We start from the raw sequence: 25,427 nt of genomic DNA on the forward strand, positions 1-25,427 counted from the left end.
CAACTGAAGCACAATTTGGGTTTTTGATTTTGATAACCGCTATTCGGAGAAAACATGTTTAAAATCAGAAGCCGTGACTCAGTGGACACACGGCAACGACTGCGTTTAAATCATGAAAATTTATTAGCTTCTATCTGCTAACACTGGATAAATGCAATGACTGATATCCAGCAAAGATGCACTGTGGATCCAACGGACAATGGTAACTAGAAGCTGATGAAATGAGCAGTGTGATGAGCTGGGTAATAACAGTGGGAGGGAATATGTTCAGGCTGTGTGTATTCTGTTAATAGATACTCAGAGGTCTACGACAGAAATTTAAGGATAAAGATATTACTTCCGACATCAACCCAGTCATGAGCAGAGAAATAAAAAGATGGTTTGCCTACTTCTGTTAGCAGTCTGGAGACAATAAAAAATATTGAATAGTGTCATCCTCATCCTTTAAGGCTAAAAAGCTTTGATCTTGAGCCAGGTGTTGCCAGTATTTTTCTCAACTGAAATCATACTTGATTGCGTATGATGATGTACGGTGTTTGCAAGTGCCTCGTTACCACCTCAGTCCTGTTCTTTCTTCTGTTTGTTGAATCTCTGCTGCAATTAGCAAGAGGGGATAAGGGGGAGCTGTGCCAGAGACTTGTGTACAGACAAATAAGTTTTATTGATATTTGTGGCTGGTGTTCCTGCGGGTTGCCAATAGTGTTTGAGAAATGCCACAGATTACTCATGGCCCCTGTAAATTGGCTTTCAGACACTTTTCTTTGATCACCTATAATCTCCACTGTTGCACATTGTGTTTGCATTGCCTAATCATCCCTCCCCACCCCCGTACTGTAGCGCTCAGACGGTTTTTGCCTCGCACTAAGAGTTGTGGACCTCAGTGCAGCTCAAAACAAGGTGACAGTTTATTTTTTTATTGGCTGTGACACATTTTCTTCACTCACACATCATCTGCTGTGGGTTGCCAACAGCTTTTCAACACATTTTACATCAAGGACCATATTAGAAGAGTCTGTGAATTTACTGTGTCATCCTTGAAGATGGATTATATGCTTTTCCGTAGTTAACAACAAACTAAACTGTCTCCGTCTTTCTTTGGTATTAGACGTTTGAAGTGTTTGACTAATTAGTGCTTGCATAATATGGATTTCTGTTTTAATAGCACAGGGTTTTCAATTGGCGTCATTGATCTCCGCTGAGATCATTACTACTGTAACTACAGGATGTTTGTTAACTCCGTGCTTCCAGTCAATATGTTTTATTTTTAAATGATTCATAACCAAACAATAAGCCTAGATGCAATCTCTCAACTCCTCCAACCATCCAAGCATCAGTGTTCTGATTTCAAGCTGGAAAACAGAGCTGAGATAAGGACCAAGATGTTTCCCCTTCAGTCTGTCTTGTGTTGTGTTATGTGATAAAGCAATTTACTCTTGAGGTTTCCTACTGTTCTCCAGACTGTCTTTTTTGGAGTTAGATCTGAAGCTAAAAGGATTATTGTTTCATATGATACCTCGTTGTAATTTGAGCCTGTTCATTTGTTTCCCAGGTCCATGGGGAAGGTGCATGGGCAGTGACTGTGGCCCGGGTGGCAGCCAAAGCCGGGCAGTCTGGTGTGCCCATGTGGAGGGCTGGACGACGCTTCACACCAACTGTGACCAGAGCCAGCGTCCCTCCAACCAGAGAAACTGTTTCCGTGTGTGTGACTGGCACAAGGACCTTTATGACTGGAAACTAGGCGCCTGGAACGAGTGCGTGCCAGTGTCGGCAAGGACCTTCGGGGCCTCACGGCCGTTCACGTGCAGTGGGGGCGAAGAGGGCATTCAGACCCGGGAGGTGGGCTGCTTGCTCAAGTCAGACGGCTCTCCAGCAGAGGATGCCATCTGTGAGTACTTTGAGCCCAAACCTCGCCTGGAGCAGGCATGTTTGATCCCTTGCCCCCAGGATTGTGTGGTTTCCGAGTACTCGCCATGGACGTCCTGCTCCAAAACGTGTGGAACAGGCCTCAGGAACAGGGTCCGCAGTGTCCTGGTTCCTCCGCTTTTTGGAGGCGCTGTCTGCCCCAACCTAACCGAGTTCCAGTCCTGTAAACCGGGGCCTTGCACGGGTCCAGAGGGTATGTATAGTCTCAGGGTTGGACCTTGGAGCCCTTGCGCCCTCCCACAGACTCGGACAGCGCGACAAGTCAAGCGCAGGAAAGGTAAAGGCCAGGGCCTCAGGGAGCGAGCAGGAGTCAAAGATCCAGAGACCAGGGAGCTTATCCAGAAGAAACGAACCAGGAACCGCCTTAACCGGCAAGAGAGCCCGTTCTGGGACATCCAGGTGGGCTACCAGACTCGGAATGTGACCTGCATACACCGGAATGGGAGCGGTGTGGGACGCAAGTGAGTGGCAATACTTTTATGTTAATGTGACATTAAAGTTAATATGTTTTTTTTTTTTTTCTGCGGCACCATTATACTGTATACCTCTTTAATTTTCTTTCAAGGGCAACGATGAAAAATCCATCAAAATAATGTCCTGAAAACAGAATGGACACATTTGTTGTTTATTTCATTTTAAGACAATTACATCCTGCCTTACAGGCCGTTAGCAGAGGTGATATATTCATACAGTTTATTAATTTCATCTACGTGTCTGTCTGTTGGACACTTTATTAACTCATTGCCAGTGTTAACTATCTGTATTTCTATCCGTCTCTTTACTTTTCTCACGTTTCTGTGTAGCTTTGATGTTCAGATGCACTGCTCCTGAAACACTGGGATTCTAACAGCTAAACACGATGCCAAATTTGTTTTCCTCAAAGTTTTTCTTCTCCCTGTCAGGAGGTGACATGTAGGGGAGGATGTTTATCAGCTGTGTCTTTGTCACTGCCATGCTGTCAGAGCAATGAAGCACAGCTACCACAGTGTATTTGATGTCAGCTTCCGAAGGTTGGAAGTGGCAAAGCGAATGATTTTATGACATGAAATCAATCTAAGCCACGACTTTGTGTGGCACTTTTTTTTTTTTTGTTTTTTTGAAATCAGGTAATTTTCTGGGTTTTGTTCTCTGGTTTTGAATGGATGTGTAATGATATGCTTAATGGAAAAAAGTGTCAAGTGTCAAGATAAAGTGTCACTTAAAATGTCACCAGTGAGATGCTCTTCTTGATAAGCCATAAAGTCAAATTGCTGCAGTAGATCTTCTTCAGTAAACGGTAAAGGGTAAAGGGAATGTTTGTTTTGGATATTAAAGGCTCAGTTCACCCAAATAACAAGACAGATATTGTGTCCCATACAAAGCCCTGCAGGTACTGCAGTTTCCATTTCAGTTGCCAACATTTTAGGATGGAAGTGATGGATATTTCAAAACTAAATCTATGAGTAAGTAAAAAAAAAAATGTTTATTGTTCAAAGTTAAAGCTGCAAAGATGTACTTAAGGTGAAGAAACAGACTTGAAAGAGGGAAACAGCAAGTCAGCAACTTTAAGCAATATCATGAAGTTCAAAATCGGAACTCCATCAAACAAATAATCACTTGAATGGGAAACTGAATTATGCTCTCGGTGGGCTCTCCTATCCAGAATACAAGCTGTAACTGTATGAGTGCTTCCATTTATAATGTTGTTAAATCCAAGTGGGATCTAACCTCTCGCCCTGACATTATTATTGCTGTGAGCTACAAAGTCACACTCTCTCACTGATGATAAGACAGATCAAATGGCTCTCAATTCCCACTCATTTCTCAGCAGAAGTCTCTGCCTGAAATGCACATCAAACATCCACTCCCAAGAAATGAATCTGCCACCAGCCTGCAGAGAGGAAGGGCCCATTAACGTAAAGCCTTACAGTGGCTGCTTCAGTGAGCTCGGCAGCATATTCTGCCTGGAACTTTTGGCAAACGTCTGGTAAATATGCAACAGTCTGATTGTTCCACTGTAAATTACCAGGCTGGGCTAATGTCAAAAGTCTCTCCCACAGAATCAGTCAAGCATAAAATATTTTCCCTGACTGACTGGTTCATGTTGTTATCTGTCATTATGCTTAATTACCACATTTACACTTGCATCTTGTAGGATTGGATAGCTGTCCAACATCAGAAAGTGCAAATGCAAGCAGGAAGACACATTCATAACAATTCTCCTTATTAGATATAACGGTGTCAGTAAACATGGACGTGGTCTTGTAGAACATATTCTGTTTCCTGTGTTTCTAAGTGATACACTGAATATTTCATCTTTGACCCACTCTTTATGAAACCATCTGAATGCAATAACTTATGTTTATATTATCTGGTACCATTTTTAAATTCATTGCCCACAAAAAGCTTACAAATCCATGGCCATGGGAAACAGTTGTAAGGTTTCCAGGTGACCAGATTCTATAAAAAAAGTCATAGAACATTAAGGGGGAAATCAGTTGGCTATAGTTGTTGTGACGTGTATCCTAATAACCTTCTGATTTTGACGTTAGATGACTGTAAGGTAGTCAGCAGTTCTTCTAAAGAGACGTTTCTGTGGATCTATCATCTCTCTTTCTGTTTCCTCGACTGACAGTAACTTGAAATGTCACCCCTGCCCCCTAGAAACTTGGATTTGGGTCTTTCATAACGTCTCTGATCTCCAGGAAAAAAAATCACTGACAGTGTCAGCAGAGCAAGCCTCCGTTCACATCACATATCTGTCACATGCCACTGTACTCTAAGATTTGATCAATTATGTACTAAATCTATTCATTAATGCTTTGTTGGCACCCAGCTCTCAGCAGTGACTGGTATCAAATATTTCAAAGGAACCGTGAAAACAACTTACATGCCCTTAGGAGCATAAATATTAATCCTTGACTTGTTTATTTCTTGTTCTGAAATATTCATAGTTGTTTTTGCCACTTTCGGGAAAGTGGAACAAACTTCCCAGAGAAGCAGTAACCCAGTCATATCCTAGCCAGACGCTCTCTGAACATCTTGCTCACTTCATTTCCAATTTTGTTTGATGAACATCTGTCACTGGGCTTTTCCTTCCTCCATAGTCCTCTCCTCTTCCCAAACAGGCCGCAGTCTTCTGTGTCTGTCCTCTTAATCAGGCTTGCATCATGACCTTTAGAAATAATGACTTGTCTTTGCAACTTTTAAATCTCCACAAAAGTGCTCAGATAACATGCACACAATAAACGGGAAAGACTCAAAGGATCCAGTTGCAGCGAAAATGGGTCAGTGGCTGCATTAGGAGCTTTTTAAAACACAAGAACTTCCATCTGAGACAGGAAATCGAGCCATCACCCTCAGCGCGTCACAATCACAGTTTAAATTCCTCATTGTTTTTTCTCAGATGCGAAACGAGCCGGCACGCCGAGCGTGCTTGGCAGGAAAACAAAACTAAGATTCTTCACAGTGTCGCTTCAAAGAATGCAGAGGTGTTTTAATCTGCAAAGACACAGGAGTTAGAGAAAAAAACAACACACACACACACAGCTCATACTCAGCTCATACATTTCCTCATTTATACCAAAAATCTGAGTTGCTTGAGGTGAAGTGTGGTGGCAGCGTCTAAATGAGAGGTTTCTAAATGAAGCAGAGCTGTAATTAGCACTAATAGCTCGTCAGCTGCATCGCCTCAAGGGGAAAGACATCCAGACTGAGCAGCAGAAAGCAGTCGGCTTTAGTTATAACAAATTTCTAATGATTCGAAAGGGGCCCAAAGAGGACGGGTTATTCATTACATCTAAATGCTATTTAGATGATCAGAGGTTGTTTTGGTTGTCTTAACGCTTAAGACAGAAGGATGCCACACCACTCCTATTTTGCTCTTTAAACCGATTATGCAGCGTGTATGCTAATGGGAGCGGCTAATGACAAAATGTGGCGCCAGTCAAGGGCAGAGAGTTTAAAGTGAAGCTGTGCACTCCACTTGTAGTGTCACGTATCTATTGTTCTGACGTCTTCAAAGACCATAAACCGATGCTCTGAGGCATTCTGGCACACTGACATTAAGACAGCAGTGAGAGGTAAAAATTCAAGAGCACTGTAATGAGGCATCAGTGAGCTGCACACTGCACGACTCTGTTTACCATAAATATGGTCTGTGACCACTTCCTGCCAGAGGATAACAAAGGGATGAAAGGATCTACCTTTGGGGAGTTGTAAGGCTCATTTGCATACCGTTTGTATGTCATTCTCAAGCTTAGAATTGTCAGTGCAGGTGGAGAGGTGCTGTAGTGAAACGGATGGTCGGTCAATAAATTAAACATCAACAATATTGATAAACAATCATCATTTAAATCATTTAACAAGACAAAAATGCCAAACATTTACTGGCTTCAGCTTCTAAAATGTTAGGATTTATTCTCTCTCTTTGTTTTGTGTTATTGTGACTGGAAAAAAAAGGTGTTTGACATTTTGGAAAATCTGCTTTATTTGCTTTCTGTCCCAGAGTTAGAGATTGATGAAAAGATTAATTCCATTCTCGTTTCTGTACCTGCCACCCACTTAGCTTTGCCTAACGATTGGAAGAAGGGGGAAACTAAAAGTAATCAGCCTACCGGTGTTTCCAGAGCTCGCTAATTAACACGTTACATCTCGTTTGTTTAGTCTATGCAAAAATGTGAAAATGAGTGAGTGAACAAAGTTTCAGGTACAAGTGGGACATTCTCCTCTTGTAGCACTGTTTGGGTTCTAAACAGAGAAAACCGGTGTATTTTTAAATGAGCATCTTGTTCGGTGGAACATTAATGCACCACTTATTCTTCCAAGATCAACCTCATAACTGCATCCTCCTCTTCCTCCTACCCCCCCCTCCTCTTTTTCCTTTCCCAGCCTCTGCACGCCAAGGGACCTGCCACTGACCGTCCAGTCCTGCGTCCTCCCCAAGGACTGCCAGGTGACCGACTGGACCGAATGGGCCCCGTGCTCCAAAACCTGCGTGGACCCTGAGTCTCCCAGAGGGAACCGCACCCGGAGCAGACAGGTGCTCCAGTTCCCTGTGGGCGAGGGGGCGGAGTGCCCACCAGTGGAGGAGTTGGAGTCTTGTGAGCCTCAGGGGGACGGCGTGCCGCCCTGCACTACGTGAGTTCCTCCTGATGATAAGGGGACACCGCGGGAACTGAGCGGAGGATTTTTGAATTTATGTGAAAGTGTAGAATCAGGTTTCATTGCTCAGCACGTGATACACGCTCACATTTCACAGGGATGCGGTTGTATGTTAAGTTGTGATTATACCCTCCTCCTCCTCCTCCTCCTCCTCTGGTTACAGCCTTGTGAAGACCCTGTTAAAGTGCAACACACACTGCAGGGACTCACTCTGTATTCCTGAAGAGCTCAGGTTAAAATACAGTAAAATCAAACTGTTTGGTATTCAGCATAATTGCACATGTTTCCTGTTGACTTCCTTTTACTCATATCACCAAGTTAATTTGCTCTCCTGGGTGGCCCATAGGTGAGTGTATGTGTATGTGTGTGTGTGTGTGTGTGTGTGTGTGTGTGTGTGTGTGTGTGTGTGTGTGTGTGTGTGTGTGTGTATGTGTGTGTGTGTGTGTGTGTAGGAGACAGCATATGGAGACAGATTACTATAAGTGCTTGGGCTGTTGCCAGACACAGAGTAGAGACAAATGCAGGGAGACTGCAAGCATGCTTGAATCCCACCAACTCCCTCACACATAAAGATTCAGATAGGCTCACAGATGGCCTTTATTCCCCCAGTTTCATCCTGTGCCATCTTTACACACCTACTGCCCAATTACTTACTCCCACTCTCATCCTTTAGAAATTAAGAATAAAATTTCTTCATTATCATTCTTCATTGTTAACAAAAATATCACAACTGTTTTTCTGCTGGGTAAATAAATGGTTAAACTCATGGTTGAGCAACACTGAAGAAACCGTATGAGGCACATCTGAACCGTGCCCTGAATGTGCACGTCTCTGAGAGTACCTGCATGCTGCACACACTGTACTACGGTAAATTGAAAAGTGCAGCTCGAAATGTTTTCAGAAAAACAGGAGGATTAAATTGGTTGTAACCATGCAACACATCTTTTTGTTCTAAAGTTAGGTCTGCAAGATTGTAAATGTGCTCTACTTCTACGTTTTAGTACACCCACACAGAACTCTGTCACACTGTCATCCATCCATCCCTGCTGTTCCACGTTCTCTTTGTCTGTAGTTACACCTGGAGAACCACAGAGTGGAGCGACTGCCGGGTTGACTTGTTGCTGAGCCAACAGGACCGTCGGCGTAGCAACCTGACGGGGCTCTGTGGAGGGGGCCTGCAGACCAGAGAAGTTTATTGTGTCCAGGCTAATGCTGAGCTTCTAAAGTACCTCAACGACCTCAGAGAAAAAGACAAAGGTAAAGAAAATAAAAAAGAGAAAGTGTTGCACTAAATGAAGAACGTGAAAATTTTGCTTTTATTTATCTGAATTTACTCTTTGCATCCTCCGGAACAAATTGGCATCTGTTCGCTCCCGCTCACTTCTTTGCATCGACTTAATATGCAGCCACACCACGTATAGAATTTGCTTAAATTTCAGCGTGAACACACATTCAGACGTAGCACTAGTCTGCACAGTGTTAAAGCGCCTGAAAACTTCCAGTCTTTAGTGTTTCTCTACATCGCTCAAGGTAAAAAGCAGAAAAAGTTTTCAGGGACCTTAAAGGATAAGTGTGACATAAGCCTTGGATCATACCAACAATGTGTTCTTTGACTCAGTGTATTGTTAGAAATGTATTATTCATGTTCATGGAGGCATTATCATACAGACCATTTGCTCGGTGCTGCAGGGTTTATGATGTCGATTTTCCACACGGTTTTAAATAGGTCGTGAGGCCAGTCAAACTGCTGAATCTGAAAAAAAAAAATGTATGGATGGAAGATCATAGGTTCAGATTCTTGAGTTGTTTAAATTCACCCAGTGAAAATGGTCTGCCATCCTTTAGGGTGTTTTTGTTCCAGTCTCTGTTTTTGTGTCCACTGCTCCTTCCCATATCCCCCACTGTCCAAGTTTGTTAAAGAAATCCCTTTTTCTCAGCTGCACATTTTAGTTGTCTTGATCTCAGGAGGCTGTCAGCCATCTTTGTTCCATACTATAACTAAAGTCAGCACCACAGTTGTATACATACAGCACTGCAAAGCATAGCCTGAAACAAATCAGAATTCTCAAGTGTAGCTCAAATAAATTTGATCAAGCGCTGCTACATGACAGCGTATTTTCTCCAACCCCCACGCAGTGTATATGAACTGCAGTCCCTTGATGGATTTGTTGCAGATAATTACAGATCAAATGCTTGCAACACATCCAAGTGCAAAAATACACTGACATACAATATTGCATTATGTAGTATTATTTCAATCTTCTGTCTTCAAATTTCCCACTGTGTCTACATTGTCAGCTCCAAGTTTTCCGTTTGAACATTAAACAGCCTTTTACCCGCCGCCGTTCGCTCCCTTTAAACCAAATCAGGACTCGCTTAGAACAGGGATTTGTCTGCTCGTGTGTCCTGCTGTGACTTGTCAGTGGTCACAAGTGCAGAGGCCTCCATTTCTGACACTCGTCAAGCCAGCTTAGAGTCAAAGCTGCCCTCTTAAAGAGGGTGTTAAAGACATTAGCTGAGAGTGAGCTTATCGAGACCAACCGTGCTGATCGCGTGAGAGAGAGTGACAAAGTCTAAGAGCAGGTGAAATGCCAGTTCGCACTTGTTCCAAGTGTGGAGAGATGCTCCCCTCCCGCCACCAGGTAAAGGAAGTTGTTCTGTCATTCAGTGTGACGTGGTGTTCATGTTGGCTGTTTTCTGTTTGGGATGGAACAACCAATCACTATACACAATAACTTTATTTATTTTGTGCTTTTCAAAAACAAAGTTACAAGTACTTACCAGTGATCAGGAACTGGTTGCACCCATGCTTTGTAAAGTCAAACTCAGCACAGAGTTAACTAGTTTGTACATAGAGATTAGTTGTTAATAGATTAATATTTACACCCAGTGACTGCCAGGTGTAAGCATTTTGTATCTAACTGAACCATCTGACAAAGCTAACATTAGCTTTCTAATACACAACCTATAAAACGAAGGTAATATAATATGATGGACATATCCAACCTGACACCTGAAACAGTTCTGTTTAATCATTTAAATTAGGTCTCACAAAAAAGAATTCGTTTTCAGTTTGCATAGTAAGATATTACTCGCACTTTCTGAAAACACATTTCTCCAGAATAATTTCTACATTTAATGCATAAAAAATTTGCGGGGTATGTTTAAAAAAAATCATTTGTCTTTAAGCTGAAACAGTTTTAGGCTTACGTGCAAACCTGTTCAGTGCTTCGCTAGTTTGAAAATAGTTGGAAGTTACTAAGAACTGCGGAAAGTTTTTCTGCAAAAATGTAGGAATAGCTGATGCAGCCCAGTCCAGCTGTTTAGACCTGCAGCTCGAAAGCTTTAATGAAGCGTCTCCAAGCTGAAGCCCTGTTGTGTTCAGTGGTCGACGGTGGAAACACGAATATGTTGCCGATCATTACATTACATTATTATTTTATTCTTTCAAATGTTTCTTTCAGGGTTCGAATATTAATCTGAAACTATCTTGTGTGATGTTGAATAAATTTATGATAAACGACTTGTGAGGGAAGAGTTGATCTAATGTAATCGAAAGCCTTTCTTCTCTGGGTTTGAATTGATCGGCGCCCCTTTGGTTCCCTGTGTACCGGCCCTAATTAAAGAATAATGAGTCTGGTAGCAAAGATTAAATCCATCGACAGACAAAGTAAATTGTATAACATAAGGAAGAATGTATAATGTATTCCTTATGAGACTGCATGTCTATGTCCTTCCTCTGTCTCCTTTCAAGCTGAAGTGCTACAGGGACTATAGGGCGAGTGAGAGCGTGACATACATGTGCCTGCAAAAAAAAAAAAAAACTGCAGCGATCATACACATTGAGGCACCTATAACCTCGGTTAAGATGCAGTTAAAAATTCATATATACAAGCATGTTGAGAACGGTGTTGCCAGGGCTGGCTGTGCAGAAAGGTGCGTGACTTGTGTGTGAGAGTTTGCACACACACACACACACACATGCACAAAGTTCTTATCTTCTTGGCACAGGATTTCTTCTCCTTCCATTGGGGGGTAATCTCCCAGCATACCACTGAGACAGAGAGGCAGACAGTGGCTCAGTGAAGTTTGCTGCAGCCAGCTCTCTCTTTCTCCCCTGTCTCATGCATAAATATCACCATGCAAAAGGGCGGAAGATACCCTCAGGCCAAGACCTGGAATCAGCTTACCACCTCCTAAATCTGAACCTTAATCTTTACGGGGGAGTAGCTCCAATCTGACCCCAGATCTGTATCTATACAACTTTGGGTTTGAGTATGCTCAGCTGCTGGAGCACACGGATCCCTGCAGCACTACTTCCAGCCTTGTGGGAGTTGACGTTTTGGTCACCTTTCACCTAAGCGTGTGGGTGACCGAAGTCCCAGAACATCGTTCTAAATTTTGAGAAATATGGTTATTTGCTTTCTTTCCGAGAGAGAGAGAGATAAGAAAATCAACACCAGTGATGTCTGCAAGTTAAATAAAGAGCTGGAATCTGGTGATTTTAGGCAGAGTTACGGGTTTGACCTATTTCTTCTTCATTTTTTATGACCAGTTATTTATTATATTTTAAAACAAGAACAAACATCAAGAAATGAGGCTTGCTACATAAAAGTGGTGAGCACAGGTTTTAGTTTTGGTTCCTCTACAGTCACATTGGTACCAAACCTGGAAAGAGCTGTGATGACGTGTCAGGGAGCACTTCTTGGACAGAGCCAGGCTAGCTGTTTCTCCTGCCACTGGTATTTATGCTAAGCTAGGCTAAACTCCGTGCTTAACACACACAGTGACGTCGATCTTTTCATCCCTCTCTTGGAAAGACAACAAATAAGCACATTTCCCAAAATGGCTGAATGCTTGGAAAGCCTTAAAAGGCAAAGAAGAATCAGGACAATCAGGAATTAATTAGCTGCCGTGAAACAAAGAAGGGAAACAGTGCCAAAGAACCAAGATAAATCTGTCCCTCTGAAGTTAAAAAGACTGTAATCAGATTTCTTTTAATCCCCGAATGCCAGCATCTCCAACCTGATGAGATGACACGATCACCAAAAAGTCTGTGTGGCTTTTGTTCATAAACCATGAGTCCGACTTGGTCACATCAAAATTAACTCTGACCGAAGATGAAAAAAACACAGACAGATTTAATCTTGTTCTTAAAGCCTTTAATTGTAAACAAGGTTATGAGGCTCAGCTCCCTGTGGCCTCTCCTGCTGTTGCTGTTGCATTAGTCTCTGCTCGTCTCTCTGTTGTGCCGTCTCCTCTCACTCTCTGTGTTTGTGTGACAGTGCCTCCGTCCCCCCGATGTGTGCGTAGCTAATAGCGCTATCTCCCCTGTAATTGCAGCGGGTCAGACCCAAAGACAGCAGAAGCCTAGTGTTCCCCCTCTCCTCTCCATCACCTTCCAGATTACAGGTAGGTGTTTTTAGTCACGCTGATAACAAAGCCCCAGCCTCTTCCTGTGCTTTATGCCTCCCAGGTCTCTCTTTTTTTTTTAATCTCCGTGTCCCTTTTTCTCCACTTCCTTTTTTTTATTGTCAGCCTTTGCTCCTCTGGCTTCCTCTCCTTTCTTTTCCTTTTCTCTCTCCTCCTTTCCTTTCCTTTCCTTTCCTTTCCTATCCTCTATTCTTCCCCTCTATATCCTCTCCTTTCCTCTGCGTCTTTTCCTCTCCTCTATTCTTGTTCCCTCTCCTCTCCTTTCCTCTTCTCTCCTAACCTCTATCCTTGTCTCCTCTCCTGAACATAACAATCGATCACAAAGGAAAAAGAAGACAAAATAATTCAAATATCAATTTTAACACTCTGAAGTCGCTCCTCACTGCTGTGATGCTTTAGATTTACGATGACATTAAGTGCACACAACATACAAATCTTCATTAAAGCTACAAGGCCAGACTGCTGCATGTTCAGTGTTGCTGCCAAATCCAACAAAGGGATAAGCGGTATTAGAACAAAGTTCTGTGTTCACCCCAATAAAAAGCCAGGCAGAAGAGTTGAAACTTTGAAGGGACTGTATGAAAAACTTTTAAGAAATCACAAACAGAATAGCGAAAGTGAGACATGAGACATTTTCCACTGCGGCAGACAGTAAGCCACACTCGCATGAGGGATTTTTTTCCTCCGTTGTCATTTTAGCACAATAGAAAAATGAACTCACTGGAGAACGCACTATAAAATGGACTAATAGAGAAGGAGGATATAGAGAAAGTTTTTTTTTCTCTTCATCACACCAATACTCAGTTGGTCCTCAATTTTGTATTCACAAATGGATTGATGTTAAAAGATTGAAGTCAGTGTAGTTCTCCAATAAGACGCGGATTAACAGTGGCTCAGCAAACTCAGTATTTGACTTTCAGTGTATTTGTAAGAGGAATTAGCCATTTTGCATTTCAAAAGCCCCACTTCCCTTCCCCTGTACAGTTCTGAGGGAATTATGATTCAGCTTTCCTGACTGTGTGGGACTTTAAGCTATTAGATGTCTTGTAGGAACAGTTGGAATACAGGAAACAAAGTGCCTCAGGTTGAACCTGTGGAGAGATTTTTTTTTTTGGTGAATCATTAAATATCCTCTATAAAAACATATTTGAAATTTATCTCTCAATACTTGAAAAGTGCAGATCAATCCATCCTCATGCTTTGTAGAGAAAAGTCTTACAAAAGTCTCTAATACTAATATTTTTTTCACTTTCATGCCACCTCTGATATCTTAACACCAAGTCTCAGTTTTTACAAAGATGAATTTTCTTTTGAGTGGGAAAAATTTTGTAATATGGCAAGTAACAGATAACAGGAAGTGATGAAGGAACTGCAGTGTCATGAGTTCATTACAGAGGACACGTCCAGTACAATATTCTGTAAAATACAGCTCAAAGTATCTGCTGCATCTTTGATATTCACTTTAGAGTTTCATGCCAGTATTTTTTCAGGGGAGTTAAAACTCACTAGTTGTTGGTATCTCCGGTTAAATTACGGCTCCTTAAATGACTGCTGGCATAAAAAAATAAAACTATAGACTGGAACCTTTACTTTTATTTAAGCTTTTAGATTTGAGCTTCTTTTAAATATCTCTCACTAAATTAAAATGCTATTTGCTATTTTTTTTTTTTTTTATACAACTTGCTCATTTGCTTTGAATCTGATTGAAATGCACTGCTGGACGTGTTTGCTCTGTGTAGCTGTAAAAGCAAATGGGGCTCAGAAGTGTCAGTCAGTGTGTGGAGCTGCAGGCGGGGGGCTGAACCCGTCTGCTGAGTGAGCAGGACTCACTCTTATCACCGGCGACAACCTGGAAGCATGGAGGTGGTGCTCTGTTGGCCTGGTGATTTAATGGAATATTTCCATGTTTTGGGAAATGTTTGCTTTTTTGATGAGAGTTAAATGAGAAGATCTTTGCCTTTCTCATATCTCCTCACTAATTACGGAGCAACAGTCAGCAGCCTGTTAGCTGAGCTTAGTATAAAAACTGGAAACAGGAAGAAACAGCTAAACCAGGCTCTGAAGGAAAAAGGTAAAAGAATCTTCCTACTTCCTCGACAGCTCACAAATGAACATGTCCTCATCATCTTGTCTCATCATGACTTCACGGCTCCCAGCCTAGACCCTCTGTGAAACCACAACTTGTCATTTTAACACTTCAACACTTAAATGTCAAACTATTGCTTTAAGGCCCATACCTAACTGCCAGCCACTTTTTGTGATTCAGTCTGACTAGGGGTTCTTGAAAAAAGCAGTTTTTCTCCTTCTCTGTCCTCTTCTGTCACTCTCCACTTTCTAGTATCAAAAATGAAAAAAAAAAAAAAAATGTGTGCACACACAGCTGGAATATACAGCTTTGAAATGACACTGACACCAGCATACATACAAAATGTGCCTGCATAAATGCATAAACTCCATATCTTCAGAAACTCAACACATCAAATGTATTTTCTGGGCCGCGGTTCAGCAGAGAAATGTGATCTGCACAGTTGTCACAGAGCTGTGCCTTGCATGGCGATAGCATCTCTCCCTTTTATTTCGACAAAGTTCCTCAGTGGGAGTTCAGACAGGCATGCACTTACCAGTTGCATCATGGAAAGGGCTTTCAAAATCCAACATGGCATGAAGAGGGAACGTAGCCACCAAATTACACCTCATGGAATAAACATGAGCCAAGAGATTGTCACTGTTCCCTCACACCTTTAGTGTTGGATTGTTGAATCCTTTCTCCTGTCTCCGCTGAGAGTCGGTGGGCAGGACTCCACAATGTTTTATGTAGCTAGCAAGGCACTGCACGAGGTAATCACTGCTAATTTATCATTCTGACATGCTAACAGGGAGGCGATAAACAAAACAAAGGGATAATAGTGTCTACTTCACAGGCATGTGTTTTTTTCTCCTCATTTTCTCTCTATAGGGATTTTAATGCCAGGAATAAAAGTAAATAAGCATTTTTATTGTCCCTTGTTCCTGTTGATTGTAATGCCGGTAAACATAAAGACAAACCAGCGGATCAAAGTAAAGCAGGTTCATTTTATCTTCTGCTCGTTTTGTGTTTCCTTTTCTTCATCTGCACAGCCTCCCGCCCGGTGGAAAACCGGCTGTGCGAGGGGCCGATCCCCAACAGGTCTCAGCTGTGCCAAATCCCCTGTCCCATCGACTGTGAGGTGTCACCGTGGGGCGCCTGGGGGCCGTGCACCTTTGAAAACTGCGATGATCAGGCTGGAAAGAAAGGTACAGAGACGTAGACGACAATAGATGACATCATGACCTCGAAGTGTCATGTACAGCATTTTAAACATTACTGTGATAATATTGTGTTACATTGGTTTATGACAGTAACTGCCACTATATCAGGCAAGCTGTAATGTGTGACATTTTTCTATATAAATTCATCCACCCACCCGCTCCCCCCTTTTCACGTATTCATTTTTCTTTCTTGCTCTAATAAAGGTGATAAACGCGTTGGAAGTAATTTGCCCATTATCTGTCATCCCTTTGTCCCACTGACAGTTTTACTTTGTGATGAAAAAGCAATCACCTCTTGCTTCGTTCCTTGTTCTTGTTTCCACTAATTATACCAATGTATTAAATTTAATGTGGAAATAATGCAGTACGTCATTGTGCATATCTCATTTCAGTAACTTCCACTATGGCGGACAAATTTGTTTTTACAGTGTAGTAAATGCTGCCCATGCTCCATCCAACACTTTGAATTAGTTTTTTTTTAAGAGAGCACTATAATTAGTATACAGTACTGTATGAACATTATTATTGAGTCTGAAAGCATTAATGAACCTGCAATCTTCATTATGGCTTTTTACTACATAGTGTTATCATTTTTATACTACCTATAACCTTACCACATAGCCTTATGAATAGTTAATGATTGAATGTCTCTAGTTACAGCAGGTCATCTTGTTAAAAATACATGGGAAACATCATTTCAGTGGGTGGTAGTGCAGCCACGTCAACATTTCATTATAAAATGTACCGTGTTTGTTATAACAGTATTTTGCTGTTGTTTCGAATCAGTGCATTCGTAGTTTGGGTAAAGTAAAAATGTTCATGCAAAATTACTCATTAATCTAATGTGATTTGTGTGAAAGAGCAATTCATCAACGTCATGTTCACTGAAGCTGATAAATAATGTCAGAGGCCGACTTCTGCATGACTCGGTTCATCGGTCACATGTGCATTACAACTGTTCATCTGTGACATTATTGGAAAAAAAAAAAAAACTCTGTAGAACAATGTGGGCGGGGTAAGATTCCTGGTAGCCTCGAGCTCGGTCCATGAAATCATCAAGGCTTTCCTCGTATTCCCATTAGTATTAATGAGTTGTCTTAATAAGTCAGCCGTCAAACCAAACCAAGCTAATCATCACCATCTATCATCAGTGGTGGAGCGAGGACTTAGATCATTGACTGAAGTAAAAGTACCATTACTACAGTTTCACATTCCCACTTATATAAAAGCATTATCATCAAATTGGACTTGTTTTGACTCCTTTAAACAGACATTTAGCCGGTTCAGTCCTGTGGTGCCCAACCTAGGGGTCAGCCCCCTCCAAAGGGTCACATGATAAATCTAAAGCACTGTGAGATGAGTAATATGGTAGAAAACCAGTTCTATTATAGCAGTTTATAATTATATTATTAGAATTTTTATATATTTTATGTTTAGAGGGGAAATGTCTCTTTAGTAGAGCTGCTATCAGACATGTTACATCTGTGACAATGAGCCCCAACTAGACACAGTTTGTGGTACTTACATACAGGAAGTACATCATTATTGTTACCGTACATATGAGGGAAAGTGTTCAGTAAATATTTGTTAATAGACTTGTTGCACTTCTAAATGCAGAGCAGCTAAGGACTGCCTCTATACTCCGTCTCTGTGCTGCAGGTTTTAAACTGAGGAAGCGACAGATCACTAACGAGCCAACAGGAGGGCCTGGAAACTGCCCACACCTGGTGGAGGCGGTGCCGTGTGACGAGCCCAGTTGTTACGACTGGCAGCTGGTCAGCCTGGATCAGTGTGTTCCTGAAGATGAGAAGCCGTGTGGCCCCGGCACTCAGCTCCCTCAGGTCCAGTGCGTCAACAGCAACGGTGAGACGGGAGAATTCAGTCTCATTGTTCAAGCAGACGATGAGATTTTACTGAAGCTGAATTTGCTGCCAGTGACGCCTCATGGCCCACAGTTTCAAACCTGAGTGGTTAGTTTTTTGTGCATGTTCTTTCTGTAGAGGTGGCATTTGTTGAAAGACATTATCAAGCATTACTCACACATGCATAGAGTGTTTTGTGCTTTTAGCTCAAAGTCCTATATCTTCAAAGTCACCTCTGCACTGACCCTTCAACCCTCAGCGTGCAGCTGTGTACGTGAGGAGATTTCCATGACTGTACTCCTGGTTGCCATTCATCAGCTTTGTGAGGAGTTCTCCCCACACTTTTCTCCCCCCATTTCCTCCCTCCTCTCCCCCCGTTAAAGCTCTCCTACTTTAACGCTTGCTTGATTCAGCATTGCCACCTCTCTCGTGCTGTCTCTCTCATTGCAGTCTTCCTCTCTGCACGCACAATTAAATCTTACTCGCCGTAAATCAAATCAATCCTCCGTGGCTCTGGGTCTTGGAGTATCTTGTGCCCTTTGCGGCTCCTGGTTTTTACTGCTACTCTTTATTACTGTAAATTTTTAATATAAGGGCCGGCGGTGCAGAGATGCTTTCCAGACTTCTAGTTGCCTTCAGGTTATGTACAAATGTTAGACAAAATAAAGTACAACACATTATTGCGTTTAATTATTATTTTTTTCTGGTAAGCTGTGGATTACATGTCATGTTTATTCATTCACCATGTAAAGTTAGACTGTCTGAAGCATCAGGAATCTCATTCACTCCCAAATGTGGTGAGTAAATCTTCCTTTTATGATCCGGTGCGGTGACTTAGTTTGTGTTTTCTCCACTAGAGAACTTGATTTGTCCTTCTAACGTCGGCCACAAATCACAGTTCATGCATCAACTGCAGGTATTCGGTGAAGTCAGTCCGGTGGATACCCCCCCGTACAGCGGGAGTAGCAGAAACGCTGCACCGTTCTTTCTCCCCCTGACTTCGGTTGATTGATCCCTCCCACGTTCACTCCCTCATCTGATGAAAATTGATTTGTTCTGTTTGGATTTTCGCTCCGCTTTTCGCCTCAGAGATTTTTCACTGCAATGTCGGCAGTATATTTTCTCCGAGTGTGTCCCAGTCATAAGAGAAAAGGCCACACAGCCGGGGCCCCAGACAACAGGCGAAGGTCGATACAAATGTTATTGAAACTGGCTATTGATATTCCCCATGCTGACTGCCTGCCCACTTAGGCAGAGAGCCATTTCTTCTCTGCACACTAAGCATAGAGGTTATCCTCTCGTAGTGGGTGTTCTGCTCATTCATGTTTTCTGTGTGTGAGCCTAAAAACTGCCGGGGTTCCTTGTCGCTTCTTATTTTCATGCCTTCTCCCTTCAGTCATGATTGGTTCACTGCACAGCTGTCAAACTGACATCTTAATGCGAAGTCAGGCCCAGTCTGACTTTTGAAGCTCAAGTGATTCTCCAGTGCTTGAAATTGAACAATTGAAAGACTTGCATTTTCCTGAATGTATGCATCGCTTACAGAGGAAAATATTCTCTGCCTGCTTCATGGCAGCACTTGAAGCGGCGCAGACGAATATGTGGGTTAAGATAATCCACTTACGGCTGATTCCAGGAAGTCATAAATAAAACATGAACCAAAGTGTAAAAATGTGGGAATCCCATGTGAATTTGCTCTTTGCATGTTCAGCACCACTTTAGTATGGAGATAGGCCAGAGTCAAAAGTGCATCAATATGAATATTCTACAGATAATCCATAAAAAAAAGGGTCATAATCAACTGTCATGTCAATATGAAAAACACAAGTGAAATGTTGTAAATTATTTCTGTGGTGAAGCGCAGCTTAGGTAAATCCAGAGATATTGGATCAACCCAGAAATATGAGACATGTCAGTGGAAAGGAGGTAAGGAAGCTGGTGGCCATTGGCTGCGCTCAGTTTGGAGTTTTTTTTTTTTTTTTTTGATGTTTCACAGATTCTTTGATTCAGTCTGTGATTAAACATTATTTGTAAATAAGGTTTCACCCAGTTCTAGTTATCATTCCTCTGCTCTCATCTCACTCTCTCATCTCGCATCTTTTGATTACCTGAAGCAGCACAAGGCAACTTAACATTCTGGAGATTCCAAAGCACAACAAGAAATAACTATCTGAATTTTTCTGATTTATTAAATTATATTTATATCCCCCAGAAATCCTGAAATGAGACGGCAGTAATCTCCACAGATCCTCCTTATGTTTTTAAACCTCGCCCGGTGTGGGATTGCTTTATGCTGAGCAACGTGAAAAGAGCAGAAAGTCAGACTGACTGACAGTGATGGAAGAAGTACTTTAAGTAAAAGTACCGATACAACAGAGTAAAATTACTCAATTACAGTAACAGTCCATTCAAAAGTACAAAAAATACTTGCAGTATTTCACTGTTGCTGCAGGTCAAAGTTTAGCTACTTATCACTATTATTTATACAGTCAGGTTGCAATCCAGTGTTTGCCAGCCTGGAGGTTGGGTAAACAGCGTGTATTATAATTTTATTGTATGTTTCAAACCTTCGCTTCTCGTGTGCAGCTTTCACTCTACTTTGCATACGAGACACATGAGGCGAGCGATGAACGCCAAGTTGATCCCGGTGCCAGTTTGGAGAATATCCCTCCCAAGTTGTCTGAGGGAGAACAGACGTCTTAAGAAAACAAGCACGTCTCTGTATTTTGAAATGGGCTGTGTGCTTGACATTGTGCTATCAATTAAAACACACAGCTGTTCATTTTCCCAGCTGCTCTGGCTGTCTCTGTACTGAAGTGTACTGCGAGGGTGAAAATCTGAATGAATCTTTGAGCTTTTAAATTTATTCATCCTAAATTAGCAAGTAAACTTTTATCACATAATATGAAAAAAAATTAAACGTACTCTCAAAAAAAAAAAAAAAAAAAATTCAGGGATCTTTTATTGACGCTGATAAAAGCAACCTATTTCACACAGCACTTCATTGGGCTCCCTTTTTTTTCTTATTAAACTATTAGCACCTTCAATGAAAATGTATTCTTTGGTCATTAGATATTTGCTGTCATCCACCTGCTTCACCTGGTTGGTCGTGGTGACACTGTGAGAATCATGTTTAGTGATTTTTCCAGGTGCTTTCAAACCGTCCAGCCACTGATGCTGTGTGAGCTCAGGATGGGTGTCAGTGGGTCTGCTGTCCCCTGGGTCACTGACTATCTGTGGGATAGTTTGTTCAGCTGGGGAGCTTCCTGTTTGATGTGGTGGCATGAGCTCGTTTTCTAACAGACTTTATTGAGCTCCACCGTCACAAAGAACGTTTCAGGGGAATAATTCTCACTGTGCAACAGTTCACCTGTGTGTGACAGGTGAACACAGTGCTGCACTACCTTCTGTACATACCGTGTGTATCACACTGTTACTGCATCTGTTTTACACTGCCAGTTCTCATTCCACTCCAGCCTTTCCTAAATTGCACACTGCATTTCTGATTTCATCAGTTTATAGGACAGTATCAGTGGAGTGATATCAGTACACTACCTGTTGCTGTCACAATAGAAATGACCATTAGTAACTGCCAAAGGTAATGCTAAAGTTCCTTTACCCTCATTTGTCAAATATTCCGTCTTTTCCGTTTGTGTAATAAACAAAAACTCAGCTTTCAGGTAACTTTCAGCTTTCAACACTGATTTGGATTTTGTTTAGTAAATGTGATGGTATAACACTGATGTAACCCCATTAGTATCAAACATTGCTATCATATTACTTGATTATGATTACCACAGTACCCTAGTGTAATATTCTACTCTAATATTACCCCATTATTGTTGAGAGACTATTACCCCAATATATCTTTATAATTGTAAGCAGAATAACACGCTGCTAAGCCATAATGTTTTTCCCCATTGTTACCTAATCATTACCAAGACATCACCGCACTGTGACCTTGTTATTACTGAACTGTACAATGTGAGATGACAGTGTGGGAGTATTTTCTCTTTAAAATGCAGCTTCAGTCTGTCCTACTTTCCTTACTTTGATCCTGTTGTATGTTCTTTTTTTCTTCAGGAGAGGTGGTGGACAGAAACCTCTGTTCGTCTTCCCCGGCTCCTGAGCTCGTGCCCTGTGAGGTGCCTTGCTCAAGAGACTGCGTGCTCAGTGACTGGACGCCCTGGTCCACCTGCTCTCAGACCTGCTCCAGTAAGACCATTGAGGGGAAGCAGATGAGGACCCGCTCCGTTCTGGCTTACAACGCTGGCGAAGGTAAGTCTCCACCTGCCGACCGTCTTCTGCACCGTCGTGTATGGAAATATATGCAGATGAGGCCTGGATATTGGCTTAGTCATGGCCTTTCAAGTCGTCCTTTGCTGTCACTCACTGAATGTCTGGATTTCACACTTGTCTGCATGTGCATTTGTCCTTATCTCAAACAGTCTGCTTATCTGTCCTGGTGATTATTTCTGTTGGTCTGTCTCCTCGCCTGACACTCACTTTTTATCTGTTTCTAAGATCGTTTCTCTGCATACGCTTGTTCTCTCTGCTTTAAATCTGTGTGTGTGTGTGTGTGTGTGTGTGTGTGTGTGTGTGTGTGTGTGTGTGTGTGTGTGTGTGCGTGTGCGTGTGCGTGTGCGTGTCTTTCTTTTTGTCATGTCACCAAACGTTTTGCTGTGCCTTGTCTGGGTGTGTGTTTTCCCCTCAGTCACTGCGATGGTTATAGCCTGGATCACAGTGATGGAGGGTAACATTTGTAATTTAAGTTTGCTTGTAGCTGTTTTAAACCTCTAGCTATGTGTCTACACGTAGGAAAATGAAAATTGTTAGTGTGTTTTGAGTTCTAAGAACTATGTACATTATCATAACAGCTCTAGGGTAACTTATAATTGATTTAGAACTTATTCAACCAGTCTTAGTGTAGTCAGGGCTCGTTGGCCATGTGTGAAATAGCTTGATTGTTTTAGCTGTTTTCTGTTGTTCTGCAGTAGCTTTAGTTTATGTCCTGTCACATTAACAAATCTAACATCTGGATTTATCAAAGGTCTTTCACGGGTGCCGAAGTTTCCAGAACTTTTTGGTAAATCTTTTTAACTATAGACCAGAAATTACAGTAGTTTTACGTGAAGTAGCTTTAGAAAGGTTGAGAAATACAATCAGAAACCATATTCAAGTGTGTTCTTCTGTCTGTTCAGTCACGCGTTTTTATGAACACACATACTCAAGAACAATACCTGAAAAGACGCTTTGTCTCTCCACCACAGGTTCCCCCTGCAGAGGAGATTATCTGATTAGATTTTGAGCTTCTTGGCAGATTTTAAAGCTGCTGTGTTGCATATTAATGAAGAAATAAAATTGTTGAACCTACAGGGACTACTCACAGCTTTAAGATGCAGGGTCCGTATTAATATGCAGCCATGGATATTTTGGCATAGAATCACGTACTAATTAATACATTGATAAGCCTAATTAATGACCTGTTTAGCATAACTGCTTACATTGAATTCTGTGGTGATTATAAAGGGAGTTTATGAAGCCCAAGTGCCTCTTACTGTTTGACACTCATCATTCGAATGATATTCAAGACACATGCTAACTGGCAATTGCTCCAGCTCTTTGTGAATATGCCACTGAATTGTAATCTGTCCTGCAAACATGAACACATTTGAATAACTCACGCACATGGAATTTTAATAGTAATGACCACAAATTAAATACAAAACCACCTGTTTCGACTTTCAACGTAAAACTTTTGGCCACAAAATGTTGAGCTACCTGGAAACACAAATGGACCGGACTATTGAAAGTATAGCAGTGCAGAACCACCTGTTTTGACTTTCAAAATAATCAATTTTCTGGCGATTACCAACATCGATTTGCTGAAAATTTCTTGCTGCTTTTGTTGATCGCGTGGTTTATGTTTCTTGTATCTGAGGCTGCTTCATATTTTTCCCATTGTCTAACACACGGCCTTTTCTAGGTCATTGTTCAGCTACAGCTCAAGCTCATTTGAGGCACCATGTCATGCTAGTGTTGGGACTAGCATCTCCATGTTGTTAGTCAGCTAAGCTGGCATGATGCAGTCAGCAGAAAGGAAGTCATTTTCAGTAACCATTAGGTTGAGATTCGTCTGAGTTGGCTGTCTGCGGTTCAGGCCGTACTGTGTGAACGCCGCCGCTCATTATAGAGCAAACTCTCTGTCAACTCCAGCAGCGAAATACAGGTGTGGAGGACTCACAAAGCTGCAATGCCTCTCAGTCTTTGCTGAAAGCCCTAAGTATCGGCAATTACTCTGAAGCGGAGAGGGCTCTCTCAGTCCATCGACCCAACAACCGACTGACTGACTGCCGCCTAAGAAAAGAAACAAGAGGGAGACAGGCACAAACAGAGGGATACTAAAGGGGGACGGGAAACACAATAGACTGAGGTTGTACATGCTGAACTGTGCACTGAAAGTCTGACCCGTCACTCCTCTCATAAGTCCAAAAAATGTGTACATGAAAGGAGCGAGGTCACACAGTATGTGAGCACATATGTGTCTTTAGTAACATCAACAATGAAACAGAAATATATAAAACCTCTCTGTAACTCCACTACAGGTTTTTTTTTTATTTACCTAACCAGGAATGGTGGCAGGAATGTGTGTAGGTTTCACCTTGAAGTCCAACTCAGTTGCGCACAACCTTAAATAAACTGTGTAGAAGCAGAATTAATGATATACATATTTTTTGATGATAACATGCATCACTCTCTTTTTATCAGAGACTTTATTCTGGTAGAAAACACAATAAACGTATACTTTGATAGGTACATGCTGGCCACATTCAGAGTCAGCAACTTAAGATAGACAAAACATTTGTGGGGAAAGTTATCTGTATTCAGACTGGAGCTTTTCAGGGGCTTAAATTGATTTCTGGGCAGCGCCTTCGGAATTTGGAAATCACACATGACCAGCTCACACCTCAAAAGTTTGCAGGATTATCCTGAGTTGAGTTTTCTGGGAATAATACCCAATTCCAAAATACCCTTCAAAACAAGCACATTACTTTAATCCCAAAAACAGACAAAGAGGACGGATGATGCTACGAGTGAAAGTGTGAATACAAAACACACAAAAAACACGTGGGCTTTAAGCATTAGCCAGTCATGATGATAACAATCAAATAAAAAAAGAAGATTGCGCAGTTAAAATGGAGCACAGTGACTTCTCTGGCTTTTATCACCATTAAGCACGTAAAATCTGGCAGCTGCATACAAATCAATCAACCTGAGCCTCAGTGTGTAGCCTCCGGGAAACAAACTCTCACATCTCTCTTGAAACTTGAAACTGGCTCATTTACAGTTTCTTTTCAAAGTTGTTTATTTAACAAATCCCATCTCATTGTGCAGAAGAATGTTATTATTATTCTTATTCTTAAATTCCTCATAAATTTTAGGCTGTTTCAGGGCATTAAAAGCTGGGAATATGTTTTTTTTTTTTATTAGACTGCCACTGAATATAATATTGAGGTTGGAAACAATATATAGACAGTTTCCAAATCCTGGTGCGCTTTGCAAACACAGCTATTATCATTTTGTTCTGCACTGTCAAGTTAAATATGAGGTCGAAAGGCTGTTGGAAGCATTTCTGAAACCACGGAGTTTCAGGAAACTCTCACTATAAAGGTGCTTTTATTTGTGAGAGTGTGGGTTTTATTCAAAGCGTTTCATAAATCCCGGAGTTTCAGGGAGTAAAATAGGTTAACAACAACTGTCAGACAGCTGTGCTGGATT

General features: G+C 41.7%; 1 protein-coding gene across 1 annotated transcript in view; it reads left to right on the forward strand.

Annotated features, from left to right (window-relative positions):
- Positions 1 to 25,427, forward strand: part of LOC121185947 (thrombospondin type-1 domain-containing protein 7A) — a 119,754-nt gene that overhangs the window by 39,515 nt on the left and 54,812 nt on the right. Inside the window, exons 2-8 of the mRNA XM_041044487.1 lie at positions 1,550 to 2,384; positions 6,793 to 7,041; positions 8,138 to 8,322; positions 12,409 to 12,477; positions 15,616 to 15,771; positions 17,446 to 17,649; positions 21,732 to 21,926. Of these exons, the coding sequence (XP_040900421.1) occupies positions 1,550 to 2,384; positions 6,793 to 7,041; positions 8,138 to 8,322; positions 12,409 to 12,477; positions 15,616 to 15,771; positions 17,446 to 17,649; positions 21,732 to 21,926 (1,893 nt within the window). The remainder of the gene's footprint in view (positions 1 to 1,549; positions 2,385 to 6,792; positions 7,042 to 8,137; positions 8,323 to 12,408; positions 12,478 to 15,615; positions 15,772 to 17,445; positions 17,650 to 21,731; positions 21,927 to 25,427) is intronic.

This window comes from Toxotes jaculatrix, chromosome 8 (assembly GCF_017976425.1).
Source record: "Toxotes jaculatrix isolate fToxJac2 chromosome 8, fToxJac2.pri, whole genome shotgun sequence".
Lineage (NCBI taxonomy): Eukaryota > Metazoa > Chordata > Actinopteri > Toxotidae > Toxotes > Toxotes jaculatrix.